The sequence below is a fragment of the Mus musculus genome, chromosome X (genome assembly GCF_000001635.26).
Source record: "Mus musculus strain C57BL/6J chromosome X, GRCm38.p6 C57BL/6J".
Lineage (NCBI taxonomy): Eukaryota > Metazoa > Chordata > Mammalia > Rodentia > Muridae > Mus > Mus musculus.
In genome coordinates this window covers 59,061,520-59,082,340 of record NC_000086.7, presented here as the reverse complement: position 1 = coordinate 59,082,340, position 20,821 = coordinate 59,061,520, and the positions used below count along the sequence as shown (strand labels likewise).

The 20,821-nt window shown below is 38.5% G+C and overlaps 1 protein-coding gene across 9 annotated transcripts in view; it reads left to right on the top strand.

Moving 5' to 3' along the window:
• Fgf13 (fibroblast growth factor 13) overlaps window positions 1-20,202 on the top strand; it is a 523,434-nt gene extending 503,232 nt beyond the window's left edge. For 5 of the 9 annotated variants that reach the window (XM_006527797.3, XM_006527793.3, XM_006527796.4 and 2 more), the window contains 2 exons: window positions 14,742-14,940; window positions 18,672-20,202. In XM_006527797.3, the coding sequence (XP_006527860.1) occupies window positions 14,742-14,940; window positions 18,672-18,808 (336 nt within the window). In that variant the 3' untranslated portion in view covers window positions 18,809-20,202. The remainder of the gene's footprint in view (window positions 1-14,741; window positions 14,941-18,671) is intronic. The other 4 variants (NM_001290414.1, NM_001356335.1, NM_001290415.1 and 1 more) reach the window with 1 other exon arrangement.
• The last annotated feature ends 619 nt before the right edge of the window (window positions 20,203-20,821 follow it).

Genomic DNA, 20,821 nt, shown 5'->3' with positions numbered 1-20,821 from the left:
TTGAGACTGCTGGTCCTCCTACAGGATCGCCCTTCTCCTCAGCGTCTTTCAGCCTTCCCTAATCCAACAACAGGGGTAAGCTGCTTCTCTCCATTGGTTGAGTACAGATATCTGCATATGAGTCTTTCAGCTGCTTGTTGGATCTTTCAGAGGGCAGTCATGGCCCTTTTTTTGAGCACCCCACAGCCTCTGTAATAGTGTCAGGCCTTGGGACCTCCCCTTGAGCTGGATCCCACTTTGGGCCTGTCACTGGACCTTCTTTTCCTCAGGCTCCTCTCCATTTCCATCCCTGTAATTCTTTCAGACAGGAACAAATGTGGGTCAGAGATGTGACTGTGGGATGGCAACCCCATTCCTCACTTGATGTCCTGTCTTTCTCCTGGTGTTGGGCTGTATAAGTTCCCTCTCCCTACTGTCAGGCATTTCATCTAAGGTCCCTAGCTTTGATTCCTGAGAGTCTCTCACCTCCCAGGTCTCTCTGATGCATTATGGGGGATCCCCCCAACCTCCTATTTCCTGAGGTTGCCTGTTTCCATCCTTTCTGCTGGCCCTCAGGGCTTCAGTCCTTTTCCCTCACTCAATCAGATTCCCCTTTCCCTCCACTTTCCCTCCCAGGTCCCCCTCTCCCTCCCCACTTGTGATTGCTTTCTTCTCTCTCCCAAGTGAGACTGAGGCATCCTTATTTGGGCACTTCAGCTTGTTGAACTTTTTGAGTTCTGTGGACTGTATTTTGGGTATTCTGTACATTTTATGACTAATATCCACTAATCTGTGAGTCTATTACATGTATTTCCTTTTGTGTCTGAGTTACCTCACTCAGGATGATATTTTCTAGTTCCATCCATTTGTCTGCAAAACTCAGAATATCCTCATTCTTAATAGATAAATAGTATTCCATTATGCATATGAACGATATTTTCTTTATCCATTCTTCTATCTTGGAACATCTGGGTTTTTTCCAGCTTCTAGCTATCACAAATAAGGCTACTATTAGCATAGTGGTACACGTGCCCCTGTGGCATGGTGAGGCATCATTTGGTTATATTCCCAGGAGTGGTATTGCTGGATCTTCTGGTAGAACTATGTCCAATTTTCTGAGGTACCTCCAAATTGATTTCCTGAGTAGTTGTACCAGTTTGCAATCCCACCAGCAATGGAGGAGTGTTCCTCTTTCTCCACATCCTCGCCAGAATGTGTTGTCACCTGGGGTTTTGATAGGGCAGAGGAAGCTTACCAGCAGGACCACTTGCTGAGTTCCCTTCACTCTTAGGCCCCTGGAAAAGTTTGAGACTGAGGCCTCTTGCACCCTAACTGCTCTTCTGAGCTGGGAGGTGAGCTTGCAGAGAGCAGGGCTCCATGCTTGGGCAGACTGAGCATGAGAAGCCCAGAGTGGGCAGATTCGTCCCTCGCCAGAGCTTAGACTTTCTATTTCATCCAACTTTTCTCTGCGTTCTAGTTCTCTCTGTGAGTTCCTTAAACATGCCTGTGTGAGGTTGCCTAGATTAATTTCAATTTCATTCTTTTATCAACTCCTGAGGGTATACATGAGCAGTCACTCTAAAATCTCTAGGCTACAGGAGAATTCATTGGAGAAGAAACCCCCAAATCAGTTGAAATACTTGGTTGAGATTTTTCAATAGAAGAATGGACCATTTCTTGCATGGATTAGGAGAATGTTAAACAGGCAGATTTGCATGAGGTAAATGCAAAGCTGCTCCCTGGTGTGGAAAGAGGCAGCATGGGAAAAGGCTGCTTTCCTTGTTTGCTAATCTGCATTAAGACTTTGCCAGGGCCTAGCAAACACAGAAGTGGATGCTCATAGTCAGCTAGTGGATGGATCACAAGGTCCACAATGGAGGAGCTAGAGAAAGTACCCAAGGAGCTAAAGGGAACTGCAACCCTATAGGTGGAACAACAATATGAACTAACCAGTACCCCGGAGCTCTTGTCTCTAGCTGCATATGTATCAAAAGATGGCCTAGTCGGCCATCACTGCAAAGAGAGGCCCATTGGGCTTGCAAACTTTATATGCCCCAGTACAGGGGAACGCCAGGGCCAAAAAGGGGGAGTGGGTGGGTAGGGGATTGGGGGGGGTGGGTATGGGGGACTTTTGGGATAGCATTGAAAATGTAAACGAGGAAAATACCTAATTACAAAAAAATTAAAAAAAAAAAAAAAGACTGCTACCTTCCTGGGGACCCAAGTCTAGCTTTACAGATCAAGTTGCCTTAGCATGAGGGCCTGCCATTGGTCACTCCAGCTGCCTTACACTGAGTCCAGCTTCCTCTTACACAAGCTGCTTCCCTGCTTGGGATTTCTGGCACAGTTGAAAGGTCCTGTGCCAAAGCTATTGTGATCTGTGAGCATCTTTCATTTCAAATTTTCAGCAACACACACATACACAGTCACACACTCACACACATATACTCTAGAGAGTAATTTTCTTTTACCAATCTATCCCAAATCCATTATAATTATTATCTTTATTATCATTATCATTATTAAGCTGTCCCATACCTGTTACCAGAATACCATAACTTTTCAGACAGTTGTAGAAAAGTTTAAAAGTAGGCATTGATTAAAGATAAGGTATTGTTAGATTTTTTTCCTTATTGTTTTTTATTACTCAGCTATATTATGAAAGAAGATCCAATGACATGGCAGTGTAGAACAAAAGAAGTAAGATACTAACGCTGTACTTCTTGTAGCATAGTAATTAACATGAGACATGGAAAATGCCATTTGGCCCATTAGTACTAGATTATTTCAGAAATACCATTACTACCATATGTGCTCACTTGTTCATATTATAATAATTTTAATTTTACAATCTTAAGGCTTAAATGGCAAGCTTGCATATTGTTACCTTTGCCATGGAATCATTGAAAGTGGGTCTCATCTGTACAATTAATATACGGCATTGACCCCACACAGAAATAGAAAGGGACTCCTCTAGTCTACTTGCCTTTATTGATAACCATTCCTTTTCTATAGCAGTTTCTGGTTGACAGTGGGATGGACAGAATGGTGTCCTTTATGGCTTATTCTGCAAACTGAAAGTGAAGGGAGGGAAAGGATTCCCTGAGCACCAGCATGTGTGCTAGCCACTTGCCATGCCCTTTCCATCCTCGAGGTAAAGCACATGATGTAGTTCCCATCTTGTAGGTGCAAGGCAGAAAACACATTAGTTGCTCAAAGTCAGAAAGCTAGAGAGTAGAAGCGGGCAGATTTGATCAGAAGTTTTCTATGTTGAAAAGGCAGAGAACACATAGGAAGGAAGGCAATCCTCTAGCAGATGTTAAAATTGTGTATTAAACATCTGATTTAATCTGTTTTTTTTTTCCCTTTGGTCCATTATCTCTTTATTTTGCCCTAGCTATCCTGGAACTCACTATGTTGACCCTGCTGGCCTTAAAGTTACAGAGATTTATCTGACTATCTTTACCTCCTGAGTGCTGGGATTAAAGGCATGTGTGTGTGTGTGTGTGTGCGCGTGTGCGTGCGTGTGCGTGTGTGTGTGTGTGTGTGTGTGTGTATGTATATGTTTGTGCTACTCAACAATTAGTGTATGCATGAAGTGTTTTAGAATCGAGTTGACAAAGAAATGACTTGCTCTGGCAAGATGTCTCAGTGAATAAATGTGCCTGTTATACAAGCCTCGGGACCTTAGTTCAAGTTCTGGAACTGCTTAAAGGTGGAAGGAAAGAACTGATGTCTGAAAAGATGTCCTCTGAGCTCCACATATGCACCATGGAATCTGTACTCTCTCTCTCTCTGTGTTAACAGTATTAATATTTAATTTAAGAATATAATTACTTATTAATGACTGCTTCTATGCTTGTTTTGTTGTTTTTCCTCACTTTCCAGGTGGATTTTTTTTTCAGTGTCAAGAAATGAAGATCAAAGCTAAATGCTATTAAGATTAAATCAAGGGCCATGTGATGGCTCAACAAGTGAAGGAATTTGCCACCAACCAGGCCTGATAGCCCCAGTTTGGTCTTCAGAAACATGTCTTGCAAGAAGAGGACTGAAATTCTTTTCTTTTCTTTTTTAAAAAGACTTATTTATTTATTTTTATTTATATGACAGTGCACTGTCACTGTCTTCAGACACACCAGAAGAGGGCATCGGATCCCATTACAGATGGTTGTGAGCCACTGTGTGGTTGCTGTAAATGGAATCATGACCTCTGGAAGAGCAGCCAGTGCTATAAACCACTGAGCCATCTCTCCAGCCAGAGGACTGAATTTCACAAGTTGTCCTATGATCTCCATATGCACACACACATATACAATAAATAAAAGAAAGAATTTGAGAATGTTTTACAAAGTAGCAGCAATCCAGTGTCTCTCTGTGACTCTATTTTAGTTCCTCCATTTACAGAGAGGTCTTTGTGCTCTGTCCTCTCTTACCAGGCTCTGTGTTTTCAGTAGGATACACATTGCAGTAATTTACATTCTGCAGCCCATTGCTCTTGCATTACTCTCCTACCTGTGCAAGTGGGATTATAAGGAATCTTTTTGGTAAAGCTTTGAAGAAGCAGATTCTTAGTTATTCTCAGCTATACTCTCCTGCAAAGACAGACTCCATGCAAGTTAACACAACCTCTATCCAGCACAAATCAAACCAGTGATTCCAGAAGTTTCCTGAAGTATGCACACATTCTTTACACCCACCTTAGTGTGCTGTTCATTTTACTAGGCTATCCTCGTCCTTTTCAGTTTATATAGAAGCACATAACCTTCATTTCCCTGCTGGTTTGTTGGATCTTTGCGAAATTTTTCAGAACTCCTAAGCTTTAATTTTCAGTCAGGAGCTTACAAAAACTATTTTAAAAGATTCAACCTACTAAGCTTGCGCTCCTGCTGACTACAAGTCCCTCAGAGGTCATTATTTTGCAAATGGATTTAGATCACATTCTAAAGTTATTACAGAGAGGAGCACTGCCACAAATTACAGAGCACCAGATATCATAGTAAAGGAAGGCTTAAATAGGGCATTTGATGTGTAGAAAACATTCTTGATACTATTTCTTTAAGACAGTGTCTTGCTGTTCATTTTTAGCTGGATAGCTCAAGGTGGGTTCAAACCATGGCAAGTCCCCTATTTAAGACTTCCAAGGGCTCAACCTACCAGCATATTCCAGCAGGCCCATCTAATCCCTGATACTTTTATTCACCTTTCAAACATGTATGTTAGGGCCTGGAGACATGGCTCAACCACTAGTGAGCCAGTGCTCTTTTGGAGGACGTAAATTTACCAGCACTCATGAAGGAAAACTCACACTGCCTCCAATTACAGCTTATGAGCCATAGCCCCCAACACACACATACACAATTTAAAATAAAATGTATCTCTTTTAAAAACCATGTAAGTCAACACTGATAGCTTGTGGATTTACTCCTCATAATAGACACATTTTAATAGATGACTGTTCTTTACTCAATTAAACAAATCTTTCTGCTGATTTCTGTTAAACAATGGAGTCCTTTATTAAGTTTAAATTATAATGTTGTTTTCTTACAATCTGAAACATTTTTTCTTTAATTGATTCATGTTTTTACAAATGGCAAAATTCCATCCTTTTGATAGCTAAATAGTATTCCATAGTGTGTATGTGTTCCACAATTCTTTCATCTTGTCTTCAGCTGATAAGCACTAAAGGTATACCCTTTTCTTCACTACTATGAGTTGTGTTGCAATAAACATCAGGATGCACATGTATGCCATGAGGAGTACTGGCTTCATTTCCTTTTAATGTCCTTTTGGTAGTTAGGTTGCCAGACCATATGATAGATCTATTTTAAGATTTTATTTATTATTGTATGTGTAATCTGTGTGTTTATGACATGGGGGGAGCTGCCAGGATGTACATTTCAAGGTCAGAGGACAGTTTTTAGGAGGCATTTGTCTTCTTCTGCCACAGATTCCAAGGACGAAAATTTATATCACCCAGTGTTCATTTCCAGTACTTCCACTAGAGGAACCATCTCGATGGACTTTAAAAGAAAATAAGGAGCATCCATAGTGTTTTCTCTAATAGCTGTACTAACTAATATTTGTACCAGTTGTGTGTTGGAGATCTCCATGCTGCGCATCCTCAGGGTTGTTTGTTATATTATGTCTTTGTGATAACCATTCTACCAGAGAGGAATGTGAATTACATTTTCCTGTGCCTGCTAACTAGTGATGCTGAGCACTGTTATATATTTATTGAACAGTTCTGTGACTTCTGAGAAATGCCTTTACCTATAATTCATACATACATAATCTCAATATCATCAACCCGTTTTTCAGATGCATAATTTGTAAATGTTTTAATCCCTATTCTGTAGGGTGGCTCATGTTCACTATCTCCTTCATTGTACAGAAGGTTCATGTGGTAGAATCTTGTTGCTTTTTGCTTTTGTTTATTCTACTTTTAGGCTAAGTATCAAAAAAATAAAAGACACAAGGTCAATAAAGCACAAGAAAAACATAGGACTAAATCATTTGTTTCATGGACCTTATGCCGTTTTTGATACTTAGCCTTATTTTAAGGTCAGACAATATAGTTCTTTTAAATTTTTCTCTCTCATTGGCTTAGATTCTTGGAGAAGGGGTGATTATACAGTTCTATACAAAATTTTGCTGCTTATCGACTTACTCATCATGTCTTGAGCAGCCTGCTTTCTTATAGAACCCAGAACTGCCAACCCAGGTATAGCACCACCCACAGTAGGATTACCCTTCCCTGCTCAATCATTAATTAATCATAGGGCCCCCAATGGAGGAGCTAGAGAAAGTACCCAAGGAGCTAAAGGAAAGGGCAGCCCTATAGGTGGAACAACAATATGAAGTAACCAGTACCCCTGGAGATCGTGTCTCTAGCTGCATATGTATCAGAAGATGGCCTAGTCGGCCATCACTGCAAAGAGAGGCCCATTGGACTTGCAAACTTTATATGCCTCAGTACAGGGGAACACCAGGGCCAAGAAGAGGGAGGGGGTAGGAGAGTTGGGGGGAGGGTATGGGGGACTTTTGGGATAGCACTGGAAATGTAAATGAAGAACAAAAAAAAGAAAATGCCATACAGGCCTACCTGGCTCTGTTTTTACATTTTAATAGGCAGAATAATCCAGTGCATGACACAGCTTGGTAGAACTGCAAGATACAGGGTAACCAGGACAAATCTGTAAGTGAACTCTGGAACTAAAACATTGTATGTGAGTCCTCATTGATAGTCCTAGTATTGTAGTTTTTATTGATGAACTGTAGGGGAAAAGCAATATTTTGCTGTTTTGTGAAGCCAACCTAGGGTAAATTAAAGTACCCATGAAATATCTTGGAATATAAAAATGACATCAAGAAATTTTGTTGTAACAGTATGAAGCAAAAACTAGCCCTATGTAATATTGTTAAGCATAATTTGCATTTCTTTTCAAATTCTTGCTAATTATCATGTGTACTTTTAAGTCCTTTTGTGGCATGGAATTTCACAAGGCCCATTTAAATACCTCTCTCTTTTTTAGTGCTGTGGAATACAGCACTGCAGCCATTTAAGCCTGCTGCAGACAGAAATAGAAAGAAAGAAAGAAAGAAAGAAAGAAAGAAAGAAAGAAAGAAAGAAAGAAAGAAAGAAAGAAAGAAAGAAAGACAGACGAAACAGTTTCCTGGGAACCAAGCTTTGAGGAGAACACTAATGCAAAGTATAATTTATCTGTAGCCCTAATTTGGGGTAGAATTATATTCTAATATATTATTAAGATACACATAGGCCAATCTTATTCCTTGAAATTGATCCCAGATGAAAAGGAACTCTGAAAATGAAAGAATATATGTTGCCCTGGCCTTCTGGTCATTTATTATCAGAAGAAAACCTATATTAGAGTTTCATTCATATACAGCTTCTCATTGAATCTTCTGGCAAACCATAATAAAGGTGATAGGACTGGTAGGTTTTTTTTTTTCATCATTTCACAAGAAAGGCCAATGTAATTCAAATGACATTTTAGATATTTGGACACTGAGAGACAACAGTGTAATTGTGTGCCTATGTCTTTGTTGCAGGGAGTTCTCTTTAGTCTTATTTTCAGTGTAAGCATTGTTTTGTCTTTATAACTTATTTTTTAAAGATTTTTGTAAACTTTGTGTGAATAAGTGTTTTTGCCTGTGTTAATGTATGCATACCACATGTATGCTTGGTGCTCACAAAGGCCAGAAGAGGACATTGGGTCTCTTGGACCTGGAGTTACATATAGCTGTAAACCACCATATATGTGTGCTGGGAACTGACTCTGGGTCATCTGCAAATGCAGACAGAGCTTTTCACTGCTGGTACATCTCCCCAGATACACTACTTTGTCTTTTGTCTTCTTCCCTCCCACTCTCCCCTTCTAAGTTTTGAAAATTAGATTTATCAGGCTTAGGAGATGGCTTATTTGGTAAAATGCCTACTATATAAGTGTAAGAACTTGAGTTTAGATCTGCATTGCTTGTGCAAAGTAAGTAGACACAGTGTATAGTTCTAATCCTAGCACTGGAGTTTGGTGATAAGAGGTGAATAGATTCCTGGAGCTCAGTAGCCAAGCATCCTGATGAACTATAGGTCCAAAAGAGCCTGTTTCAAAACAACTAGGTAGATAACCATCAAAGAAGACACCCAACATCAACTTCTATCTTCCCCTATAAATACCTGAACCTTCACCAATCAGCACATGTGCACACACCCACACGGACATGTACATACAACACACATGTACATGTTCTCTCTGTCTCTGTCTCTGTCTCTGTCTCTCTCTCTGTCTCTCTCTCTCTCTCTCTCTCTCTCTCTCTCTGTCACACACACACACACACACACACACACACACACACACACACACACACACACACACGATTCATCTCTTGGCTTCTTTCCTCATTAATCACTTTCTATTTCTACCCTAGTAGGCAAGTCTGTCATTCTTGTCTATCCTATGAAAGAGCCTTCTCTTTATTAGGAAGGTGTCATGCCAGAATTAACCTTTTTATTGAGTTTTTACAGGCCTCAAAGGTCTCACCATATGATAGTACACTTTACATATATTTTTCATCACTTATGAGTAGGTCATCTGCTGTAAATCAGGTGTTATATGAGAACTGCTCTCAATTTCTCTTAGTCCAGCATTTTTTTTATCATAACTTAATGTATTTGTTTGGCAACAGAACAGAAAGCATTGATTCCCTCTTTCTCAACTTCTTTCTTATTATGCTTTGAACTCAGTAATAATGAAGTTTATTTGCCTCAAATATTCCCTGGGAGAGAACATCAAAGCTCTGAATATAATAATTAGTCCTGGATTTTGGGATCACTGATGGAAGGGAGGTCTATCTAGGGAATATAGGTAGTTACCTTGCCACCCCATGAGTATAATTTATATCTTGAAATTCCATTTACTTATAAAAGAGCTGAAACTCTGATTTAAATGTATTCCTGATGTTCGGTATGCTTCAGAATCATTGACATATACAAATCAGACCTGCTTAAATAACCTGCACATTTTAAATCCAGAAAATTAATTATCATTAGAACATGGCTCAGGATTAGATGAATAACCCTTGGTAGTGACAGTAATTGCTAACCTAATTGGAGGATTAGTCCGCTGAAAGTGCACTGGCAGATAGAAGGGGAAAAGAGGTCACTGGGGACATTGAAGAGAAAGAAAAATCTTTTAAAAATGTTTATAGGACTTTTTGGGGGAAAAACATGTTTCAGGGATGTAAATAATGTTTCTGTTGATGTCCATGCATAAATGTAGAAACTATATTTTCTGTGTTCTGTACTCCCTGCTTTAAAAGTGTCACATGTTCATTAAACAAAATATATTGAAAAGCAATAGCCTATGCTAGAATATATGGCCTTGATGTAACAAACTCGTGAACAGTGAAGACATTCTTGCTATCCAGGTTTAATGTTACCAGTTTTTGTTGGAACTACTTCAGTAGACAATTTTGCTTCCCTAGATCCAAGAGTATCTATGCAGCCTACCTAAAAATATGATGTGGGGGCTAAATGTGTAAAAAGGACATTTACAGTCTGTGTGGCAGTCCTCAAAGCTTCCGATCCTGCTGAAATACAGACTCACATGTCCCACTGTCACCTTGCAGTGGTATAACAGCTTACACTTCAAGAGCACAGTGCGGGTAGGGGGATGAAAACTCTGTTTGCCAAATTACTTATTTTAATTAGAAAGGTATTTAATCTTGGTGTGTCTGCTTTAATACTGGAAATGTGCTTATAGAACCTGCCTGACAAATATACACAGAGATATTAAGCTGTGTTGTTTTAGGCCATGGTTCCTGGTAGTACAGCTATAAGCCTTACTAGCCTCACTTTAGAGCAGCTACTGTTCTATTCTAAGCCTCCTTTGAGCAAGGCTCCAACTCAAGCAGGTCAAGCATACTGTACAGTACCCGTGCTTTGCCACTGTGACTGTAGCAACGAAGCCAGAGATGCTTCTTTAGACTCTAAAAGAGAATAGCAGTTTAAACCAGTCTCAAGTTTTTGGTTCTTGGATAGTGTTTCAGGCACACCATTAGATCTTGGGGCTATGTGCGCATGAATCCAGGATGACCTGTGGTGCCTTAAAAGTCTATATTGAGACATTATTGCCCAAATTTCTCATTCCTTGGCTAAAATATGATCATAGTAACCAGTTAGTGTAGATTCCATATAGTTAAAAAGTTTAACATTCACAAAAAGAAACAAATCTGGAACTTGTAAGGGAATCGAATAGAAATCATAAACACAGAAGATATTGGAGACAAAAGATTTCATGAACTAAAATAAAATTTATCTGAAAAAATATATATGAGTATGAGAGGTAAACAATATTTAGGAAAAATAAATGTGTTAAAAGTTTTAAGATCCAAAGTCCCTTTTACTTTATACTCATATTAAGCAATTGTTAGGAACGATGTAAGGACTATGCGACACACATTAGTTCATACACCTATTCTAGTAGCAGATATTTATCTACTGCATTTTAAATTCAGAGCACAGCTACTGCTGTCTTCACTCTGTGCCTCTTTTGGGTCAAGACCACCATGGTACCTTCTTTCAGGTCATCAGTGAGCAGGCATCCACAATCAAGCAATGTAGATTTGATCCTTGATGTACATCCCACCTCATCTCCTCAAAATCGGCCTTTCTTGGCTTGTGCCAAATATAAATGCCATTATTTATATTGCTGATGTGTCCCGAAGAGAGGCAACCTCACACTGGTCCCTTTTGTTGGGCTCTTCAGAGTAATATGGGATGCTCAATATTTGTGCATTTTATTAGAATCAAGACTCTTCTGTCTACTCATTCAAACATAGGATAAGAATGACAGTGTCACATACAGAGAACAGAACACTCCTTTGGTTGCTTCAAAATGCTTTTTTTTGGCCCCATTTTCTTCTCTGCTGAGCATTTGAGTCCAAATTTAGTAGGAATGACTAAGAAATTTCCAGGATGTGACAGAGTATTCAGTTCATTGAGTCCCTCCTTGTCATTTTCCAATAGTTGTAACTATTGCCAAGATTTCCTCTTAACATCGTAGGTGCCACATTATTCTTCCTTCAGAGCTGTTAAATCACTCATGCAAGATCTGTCCATGCAATGACAACCTCCTTATAAATATAGCTGATTTTATACTATGGTATAAAGGAAATTCCCTGCAGACGTTTTGAAATCTGAGTCTAATAAGTCATGTAAATTTCATTATTTAGTCTCAATCACTGAAATCCAGCAGTCACACTAATCAATGATCCAATAATCAACTGGTCTTCAATAAGCTAGGTAATGTGACCTTTCATTGCTGGGGCTGGAGATAGGGATAGCACTGTATAGATTTGGAAATACAAGTTCACAGTCAACAGTCACGAGTATAAGTCATGGGCTGTTAGTGACCTAGATAGAGCCTCTGGGAGTCAATATAGATTTAATCAGTCTGATTGGGAGAAATCACATATAATTCAAAATGAAATTATATTTAAAGTAGACCTTGTGCAATAAAAGGAAAGCTATCAGACACAGAAAGAAAAGGGTAGTTACTAAACTAATGAATGACATTAGGAAAGACATGTGTGGTTAATTGGTGGAGGATTTTAAAGGAAACATCCAGTCGTTATTTGTATATTTTATAGGCAAGGTGAAATCATTAAGAGTTCATGAGGAAGAGAAACTTATTTTAGAAACGCAAACATCAGGAGAACAAGGAAGACCAATTAGGGGATTCTTTGAACAGTAAAGTCACACACTAGAGCACTGGCTATAAGTAAGGAAGGCGAAGGCCATGGGATCACAAAGCAGAGAGCACAAGAGTGAATGCAAATGTCCTCTGGGTTTAAGTGTGAGCAACTGAAACTTGGTAGATTCTAGATACTAAAAGAAAAATGAAGGGATAAGTAGGGGAGACATTAAGTTCTGTTGACCTGCATTTCAGCTATTCTTTTTTTTTTTTTTTCTGTTTTGAAATCTTTCCCTTCCTTCGGGACTCAGAAAAAATGATCTCTTTTGTCAATGAGAATATCCTGAGTGCCACCATTAGAATTAACTCTGACGTCATATATATTGCTCTAGCTATATGCCCAACCCTTTTAGATACTGAGTAAGTTAATGGGATGCATTAATTACCTATTATTTTTTAAGTATCATTCAAATACATAATTGACCATCTGAAAATGTGTATGAAATTAATGGATACATTCTACCACAAAGGATGTTAAGCATAGCATTTTTTCAAAACCTGACTTAGAATATGCATTGATCCCATCCACTCATTCTCCAGTCAGGAATATGTTGTTTGTATGGTTGAACAGCGTCATCTTGATCAACTGGATCATTAACCAGATTTACTTGCAAATGATTTCTGACTTTTTATGGAAGGAAAACCTACTTTCTAAGGATGAATACTTTATCCAAATGATGATTTAATTCACAAAGAACTCCAGAAATTTTCCTCATCCCTAGAGAAAATGTGGAGTTTTTTTTTTTTTTTCATCAAATGTCTTTGTAGACATTCTTTGGCTTTCTCTGTGTTGAGAAAACCCCACAAGGAGAAATTTTCACAACCCATAAATAGAACTCTTTTAAGTTTCTGCCATGTGACAGTTGCCCCAGAAGTACATTTATGCTTTAGTAGGTTGAATTTGTTGACTCCTAGGAGAGCTATGGTGTGTATCTACACTAAATAAAATAACCCCCAAAGATATTCTGGCCAAATGTGTTCTGCAGAGCAAAAAGGGGCATCTGGCATATTATTGAATGTCGTAGTGTTTAATAAAAAAGAAAATAAAATTACCTGCATGCTTTCTTTTCAAAGAAATGCAGAGAAATGTGTTTCTCCTTGGCTAAAGTAACTTTTAGATACTTCAGATGTTGTTGCTCAGCTGGCATGTATGATGAGAATAATATTAAATATGAAAATGGAGGAAGGAAGAATCACAGAGATACTGTGTAGAAAGAGACCAGTGGCCTAGAAAATATGCATAACAATGGTTCTTTAAAACCTAGGCAAAATGATCAACTCTTGTTCCTGATAACCTCTCAACTCAACAAATTAGGGGAAAGGTCTAATAACATCAACTTTATATCTGTGCTCCAAGTGCCCTCTCTGCTACTCCATGGATTACTTATGGACTTAAATCTGCTTCTTGTTTTCTCTAGCTCAGTAATGGCCACTTTAGTGTATGTTTATTCTATGTTGATGTGTGTCCAAACACGCAGCCTAAAAGGATGGCTGACTTTTGTCCTTGAAGCAGTCTGTGTTGGGTAGCAGACTTTCATTTGAATGCCCCATTCTAAAGAAAACATAGCCAAGTCCAAATCAAGAAAATCACACTCCAGGGTTCAAAGAACTCTGGGCTGTCCTCTTGTGTTTGTAGAATTAGTGTGAATTCCATGATATCATATTGGTTTGCTTGTAAATGTTACTTTAAGGAAACACTGAGTTTACAAGTAAATTCTATTTTGAATTAAGATACAATGAGCTGAAAAAAATCTATTTTCTTTACCTTATGGTGAAAGTAACTTTCATTGTAGAATCATTTTAGAAATCTAGGCAACCTTCTTTGTAACACTGCTTTGAAACTCAGGCAACTGGCAACCATCATACGTGATAACCCCCAAATCCATGAAAAGCAATCACATGGTTAGAGAAAAGACTCAGCAGGTAAAGATCCATGCCATACAAAACCTAGAGACTTAAATTCTATCACTGGAACCTAAATAAAAGTGAAAGGAGAAAACACCTTCACATGGATGTTTTCTGACTTCCACATATGAGCCATGCACATACACATCTAACACACACACACGCGCATGGGCAAGCATACACACACAATAGTAATATAAGAAGTAAATGCAAAACTAAATGTTCATTTTCTTTTATTTATCATTGAAAAAATCAAAGATCCATATGATTGCTTTATACTTATCTTTCCAATCTGTTTACTCTTGAGTTAGTCCAGCAGCATACACTGATGAGTCCTGCCTAAATCTTCCCATTACTTAATGAAAAGAAAGCCAATCACTAATCAGAAGAATATTCTCTTAAAATATCATATGAATTGCCTTTGATTTCCAATGATAATAATTTATCCTATTCAAATAGAATACCCTTCATACAAGCTTTAACCTAGTATGTTCTAACTTCCAGAAAGGCATATTCTAATTATTCTACTTGAAATTCACACCCATATAAGTATTGACTTTCATTGTTTATTTACTTTTATTGCAGGAACATTTCACACCTGAGTGCAAATTCAAAGAATCAGTGTTTGAAAATTATTACGTGACATACTCATCAATGATCTACCGTCAGCAGCAATCCGGCCGAGGGTGGTATCTAGGTCTGAACAAAGAAGGAGAGATCATGAAAGGCAACCATGTGAAGAAGAACAAGCCTGCAGCACATTTTCTGCCCAAACCACTGAAAGGTAAATTTGAAAGTTTATGGATTCTACTACAAGAAAATACTAATTTAAATAATTTATTCTCATGCTTTTGAATGTAAAATGTAATTCTTCCATATTAAAGCATATATCCTTAAATTTTCAAGCATTTCACAGCACTAAAAACCATCAAGACCAAACTGTAAAAATCATACAAACATTCAGTCATTGAGAGTAGTATCCACTCTCATCTTAATTTATCCCATAGTGAAAACCCTAAAGTATACCAAAATAGTTATAGAGGTTAACCATGGAGGTTAGAATATAACCTTTATTGGACTACTCCTTGGTCAATATAGTCCTAAGAACTTTCATTCATAGTTTATGTTTGTTCGTTTTTTTGTTAGTTTCAAATTAATAGATTAAAAAGAGAACCATTGTTTTATAGATTTATTGTTTTAATAGATTAAAAAGAGAACCATTGTTTTATGGTTTCTACTGCTGTGATAAAACACCATAACCTAGGACAACTTGGGAAGGAAATTATTTTATTGTACACTACCACACCACAACCCATCATCCAAAGGATTCAGGACAGAAATGCTACAAATCAGAAGGTGATGTAGAGGCCATGGACAAGTACTTCTTACTCCTTGCCCAGCCTGCTTTCTTATACAACCCAGAACCATCAGCCATGGGTGGTACTGCCCACAGTAGGCTAGACACTCCCATATTAATCATAAATCAAGGAAATGCCCCACGGGCTTTTCTACATCCAGTTTGATGGCGACATTTTCTTACCTGAGGTCCTTTTTCCTGAAATGATTCTGCCTTTTGTCTAATTGACATAAAACTAGCCACCACAATTGACTCCTATCATCTTGATATACAAACACATCACTATTCTTCTAGAACCTTTCCTTTTTCCTTTGTCCCCAAGATGTCATGTTGATATTAGTATCATAGTATAAAGTCTTCCAACTTTAAATAGTCCCATGGTCTTTAAAATTTCAAACATTTTAAAAGTTCAGTCTCTTTACAACATCCAACATCTCTTTCAAGTTCAAAGTTTCTCTGAAATATCTAAAGTCTCTATAATATTCCAAAGTCTTTTCAACAAAATGTTTCAAGAAACAAATTACATATTTTCTTACTATAACAAGGAATAACCATAGGATAGTCACAATTCAATCAAATGAAAAGAGATATTCAAGAATGGGAAAAGTTCAGTGTTTGATGTTTGTGGCAGAAGTGCCTTGGAAGCAGCCCTTCTCCAGCCTTGCTATCACTCATAGCATACATAGCTTATCTTCTAGGCTCAAGCCAGCCCTGCTCTACAGCTGCTGCTCTCCTTGGTGGGCATCAATGGCACTGTCATCTCCAAAATGTGGAGATCTGTACTCCACCAGCACTGCGCCCTTACCAGTAGCCTCTCTTGGGCTCCTCTCTTTAGGGACTCTTACCCCACACATGCTACCAGTCCAGTGTCTCTCAATGGCCCCTTGAGTCTTAGGCATTCAACATCCACTGAGGCTATACATTCACCTTGCCTCTCATAGTGCAAAGCCTTAGCTGCTGTTTATAAATCTTCCATGCATTTAAAACTACTAACACCTGGGAAAGACACAGCAATTTTGGCTGCCAGCAAAAGGTACCACTTTGGCCAACCTTGGACCATAGCTCTGGGTGTTGACCCTAAGGAAACCCTTCCCAGAAGATCTTGCCTCAGTTGATGCTACTATCTTCTTAATTACATTTGATTCTTTAGTCCCAGTTGACATATATCAGCTATCCCAACAAAGCAAAAGTTAAACTTCAGTGGATCTTAATTCAAAATATCAAATGACCCTATAGAGTTTTCCAGGCACTCTAAAAACGTCACTCGGAAAATTCACAAGCCAGGTCTCCATCATGTGCATTGATTTCAGGCCTATATTATCTTTTGTTCCCATAGCATCTCACTAAGCTCTGAACACTCAGTGGCTTTTCCAGCCCAAATGTTCCAAAATTCTTCCACAGTCCTCCCTAAAACATGATCAGATCTGCCACAGAAATATCCAATGACCTGGTACTAATTTCTGATTTAGTCAAGGCTACTTTCGCTGTGATAAAACACCATTACTACAAACAAGTTGGGGAGGAAAGGTTTTATTTTGCTTACATTTTCACATCACAGTTTATCAACAAAGGAAGTCAGGGCAGGAACCTAGAGGCAAGAATTAAAGCACAGGCCAGGGAGGAACTCTGCCACTTACTGGCTAGCTCAGCCTGCTTTCTTATCACACCCAGGAACAGAGCAACTCAGTACCGACACCCTACACACAGTGAGCTGGACCCTCCCACATCAATCAAGAGAATGCTACCATAAACATCCGTACAGTAAAATCTTGTGGGGGCACTTTCTTAATTGAGGGTCCCTTTTCCCAAATAATACTAGTGTATTTCAGGTGGACATTAAACAGCCAGAATAACTATTAAAATAAAACTGGGAGATGGTAATATTAGAGGGAGACATAGATAAGAAAGAGAGCATGCAAACCAAATAGGAGATGACAGTAGAGACTTGAACAACTACCCATCTCCTTACCCACACGTGCACACATGTTAAAATAAGTGTCACACTGTGTTTTACAGCTCATTTTTTGGAGCCAGAATACCTGATTCAAACTTCAGCTTCATTGTTCACTAACCAGATGGTTGGATTGTGTGTGTTTGGTTTAGTCGTTTGTGACAGTTTCTCAACTATGTAGCATTCTGGTCACAACTGGTTTCAAAATCTTGGTCATCTCCCCTCTGCTCCCCAAATGCCAGAATTCTAGACATTTGTCACCATGCCCCACTGTTAACCAAATGATCTTGAAATGTTACATACTTACATGTGCCTCATGATTGTCAGTTCAATATAAGAATATCCACTGTGTTGATGGCCCATGCCTGTTATCCCAGCACTTAGTAGCTAGCATAAGAGAGGCCTTAGAGTCCAGTTTGGGCTACCTAGTAATGCAAGAGCAGCCTAGGCTACAGTCAGACCTTATCTCAAATTTAAAGAAAAAAATGAGTTTTTATATTATATAGATATAGCATTTTTACAAGCACAAATTGTGATGTACATGGTGAGATTAATATTTAGCATCATGTATTCTGCAAGTATATGAGTATATGCAAGTGCCGTGATTTATAGCCCAACAATAATAATTGTTACCACTTATTGTACTGGAATCATGCAAATACTTTTCATCTTAAAGTTTTATTTTAAGATATGATGGAAATCAATGTTTTAAAGTGTGTAAAATATTGATATTAAGCTTTCATAGTATTTTATAGATTATATTTAAACTTCTGAGAGCTTTATTAAATGTGTTTTCATTAATCCTTGCATATAACACCGTGATAGAAGTTAGGCACTAAATTCCCTTACATGGGACTAAATGAGGACTAGAATTCACTGAATCTAGTCTAATGCACTCTGCCAAGTACTTATTTGTTTGTCTTAGTAAGCAAAAGAAAATATTTTGATCTGTTTTGTCTTTGTTTCTTTTCAGTTATTAAAAGGAAATCTTTTGATAAATAAAAATAGTTTATTGTGTTTAAGATACTATTATAAAAAATGTATTCACTGTGGAATGGCTAAGGTGAGATAGCTACCATGAGCTTTGCTTCCTGCCCTTAGAAGTTTTAAAGTGAGAATACCTAAGATCTGTTGTAGAATTTTTGAATACTACAATACATCAGTGTGTCCCTTTAAAGCCATTTTCCACCATCTCTGTGCTTTTCAGTGGCCATGTACAAGGAGCCATCTCTGCACGATCTCACGGAGTTCTCCCGATCTGGAAGTGGGACCCCGACCAAGAGCAGAAGCGTCTCTGGTGTACTGAATGGAGGCAAATCCATGAGCCACAACGAATCAACGTAGCCAGTGAGGGCAAAACGAGGGCTCTATAACAGAACCTTACCTTCAGGTGCTGTTGAATTCTTCTAGCAGTCCTTCATCCAAAAGTTCAAACTTATCAGTGAGGTTTACCAAACACACAGGCAGACTTCCCTATTCTCTCTGCCGTTATACCTTGTTATCACCCATATTAAAGCCCCATAATTTATTCTGAGCTTGTGCAAAAGAGTGCCAAGCATTATCAATGAACTAAACCTGGAAGAAGGACTGCCAAATTTTCTCATGATCTCACCTGTACTTTGGGGATAAATAAAACAGCAAAAATATTTAACAGCACAAATGCTGGTCAATTTGCTTCCCAATTAAGAAAAATTAAAAGACCACAGCTATTCTTAACAAAGCAAAACAACAAAACAAAGTTAACTGCTTAAATGTTTTGTAGGGGCAAACAAATTCTGTGAACTGTGCTGTTTTCTTGGCTTCGTGTTTTCTATCTCTGCTTGATTCAAATGTACTCTTTACTTTCATATAGTGCAACTTTATGATTTTTGAAAATTAATGGTTCTATTGACTCTGTCACTTAATCCATATTAACCAAAGGCAGGGTTGAATCTGAATTGGCATCTGAGGTTCAAGGTAACCGTGTTCTTATGGGTTTTCCTCTCTCGCACCCTCTCCTTTCCACCCTCCCTCTTTCTCTCTCTCTCTCTCTCTTTCTCTCTCTCTCTCTCTCTTTCTCTCTCTCTCTCTCTCTCTCTCTCTCTCTCTCTCTCTCTCTCTCTCTCTCTCTCCTTTTTTGTTGTCAATTAGAACTGTAGCATTCTGGTCAAGTTCTTGTGCTGTACTTTGTGCGTAGAAATTGAGTTGTATCGTCAATCCCAGTCAGTAAGATAAGTTGAAACAAGATTATCCTCAAGTGTAGATTTCTCTTAATTCCATTCGTGTATCATGTTAATCTATTGTGGCTTCTTGTGTAAAGACAGGAACTGTGGAACAGTGGCATTGTCTTTCGTGTTGTTCAAATAAGAAGTGTCTCACCTGTACATGTACAAGTCCTCCTGTCATTGGATTTGGCACGTGAACATTGTGAACAAGGCAATGTTAAGAATGGTTCCCCCTAAACAACATATATTATACCTGCTACTGGAAAAGTGTTTAAGACTTAGCTAGGTTTCCATTTAGATCTTCATATCTGTTGCATGGAAGAAAGTTGGAATCTTGGCATAGAGTTGCATGATATGTAAGATTTTGTGCATTAATAATTGTTAAAACCTGTGTTCCAAAAGTGGACATAGCATGTACAGGCAGTTTTCTGCCCTGTGCACAAAAAGTTAAAAAAAAAGTTGTTTAATATTTGTTGTTGTATACCCAAATACGCACCGAATAAACTCTTTATATTCATTCAAAGAAAAGGAAAACTTCAATGTGTGTTTATTATCCATTATGTGCTATCAACTATATTAGAAACTGGACTTAATACTAAAGTTCATGTATAAGGCCACTGACTTCAGACAAGCTCCAGTGTCTGTTCGCATGAACACTCTTTCAACTGTGTCTCTCAGCCTTCAACTTTCATATTGGTCCTCAAGAGTCCTCCTTGTCATTGAGCAATCAAACTGTGTGAGGATCTTTGAGCTAGTCATATGTTCTGCATTTAGTGTCACACCCCAACCTTTAGCTCATCTCATTCCTCTGTAGAAGAAAAAAAGCACAAGACTAAATAGCTAAGTCCTTTTCCATCTCAGAGAGTGTAAGGAAATTATAAGCATTCTTTCCTGGGGGTGCCTTTTATCTAGCTCCCCAGAGCTGTTTATGTGTGACAATGAAGGCTTTGGAGTACTCAACATGGCAAGAATGGAGCAAACCAAACAAAAGGTCGTGTTTCAAAGCAAACATAGCATACTTACCATGGCACAGTTTTTTCAGGGAGATAATTGTGCTGACTCCCAAAATGCTTGGGGCAAATTCAGCAAAATCCACTCACTGGTCCCAGCCCAATTGCTTTGTGGCTATGCCTGAAGGAGGTAAGACTGCTCG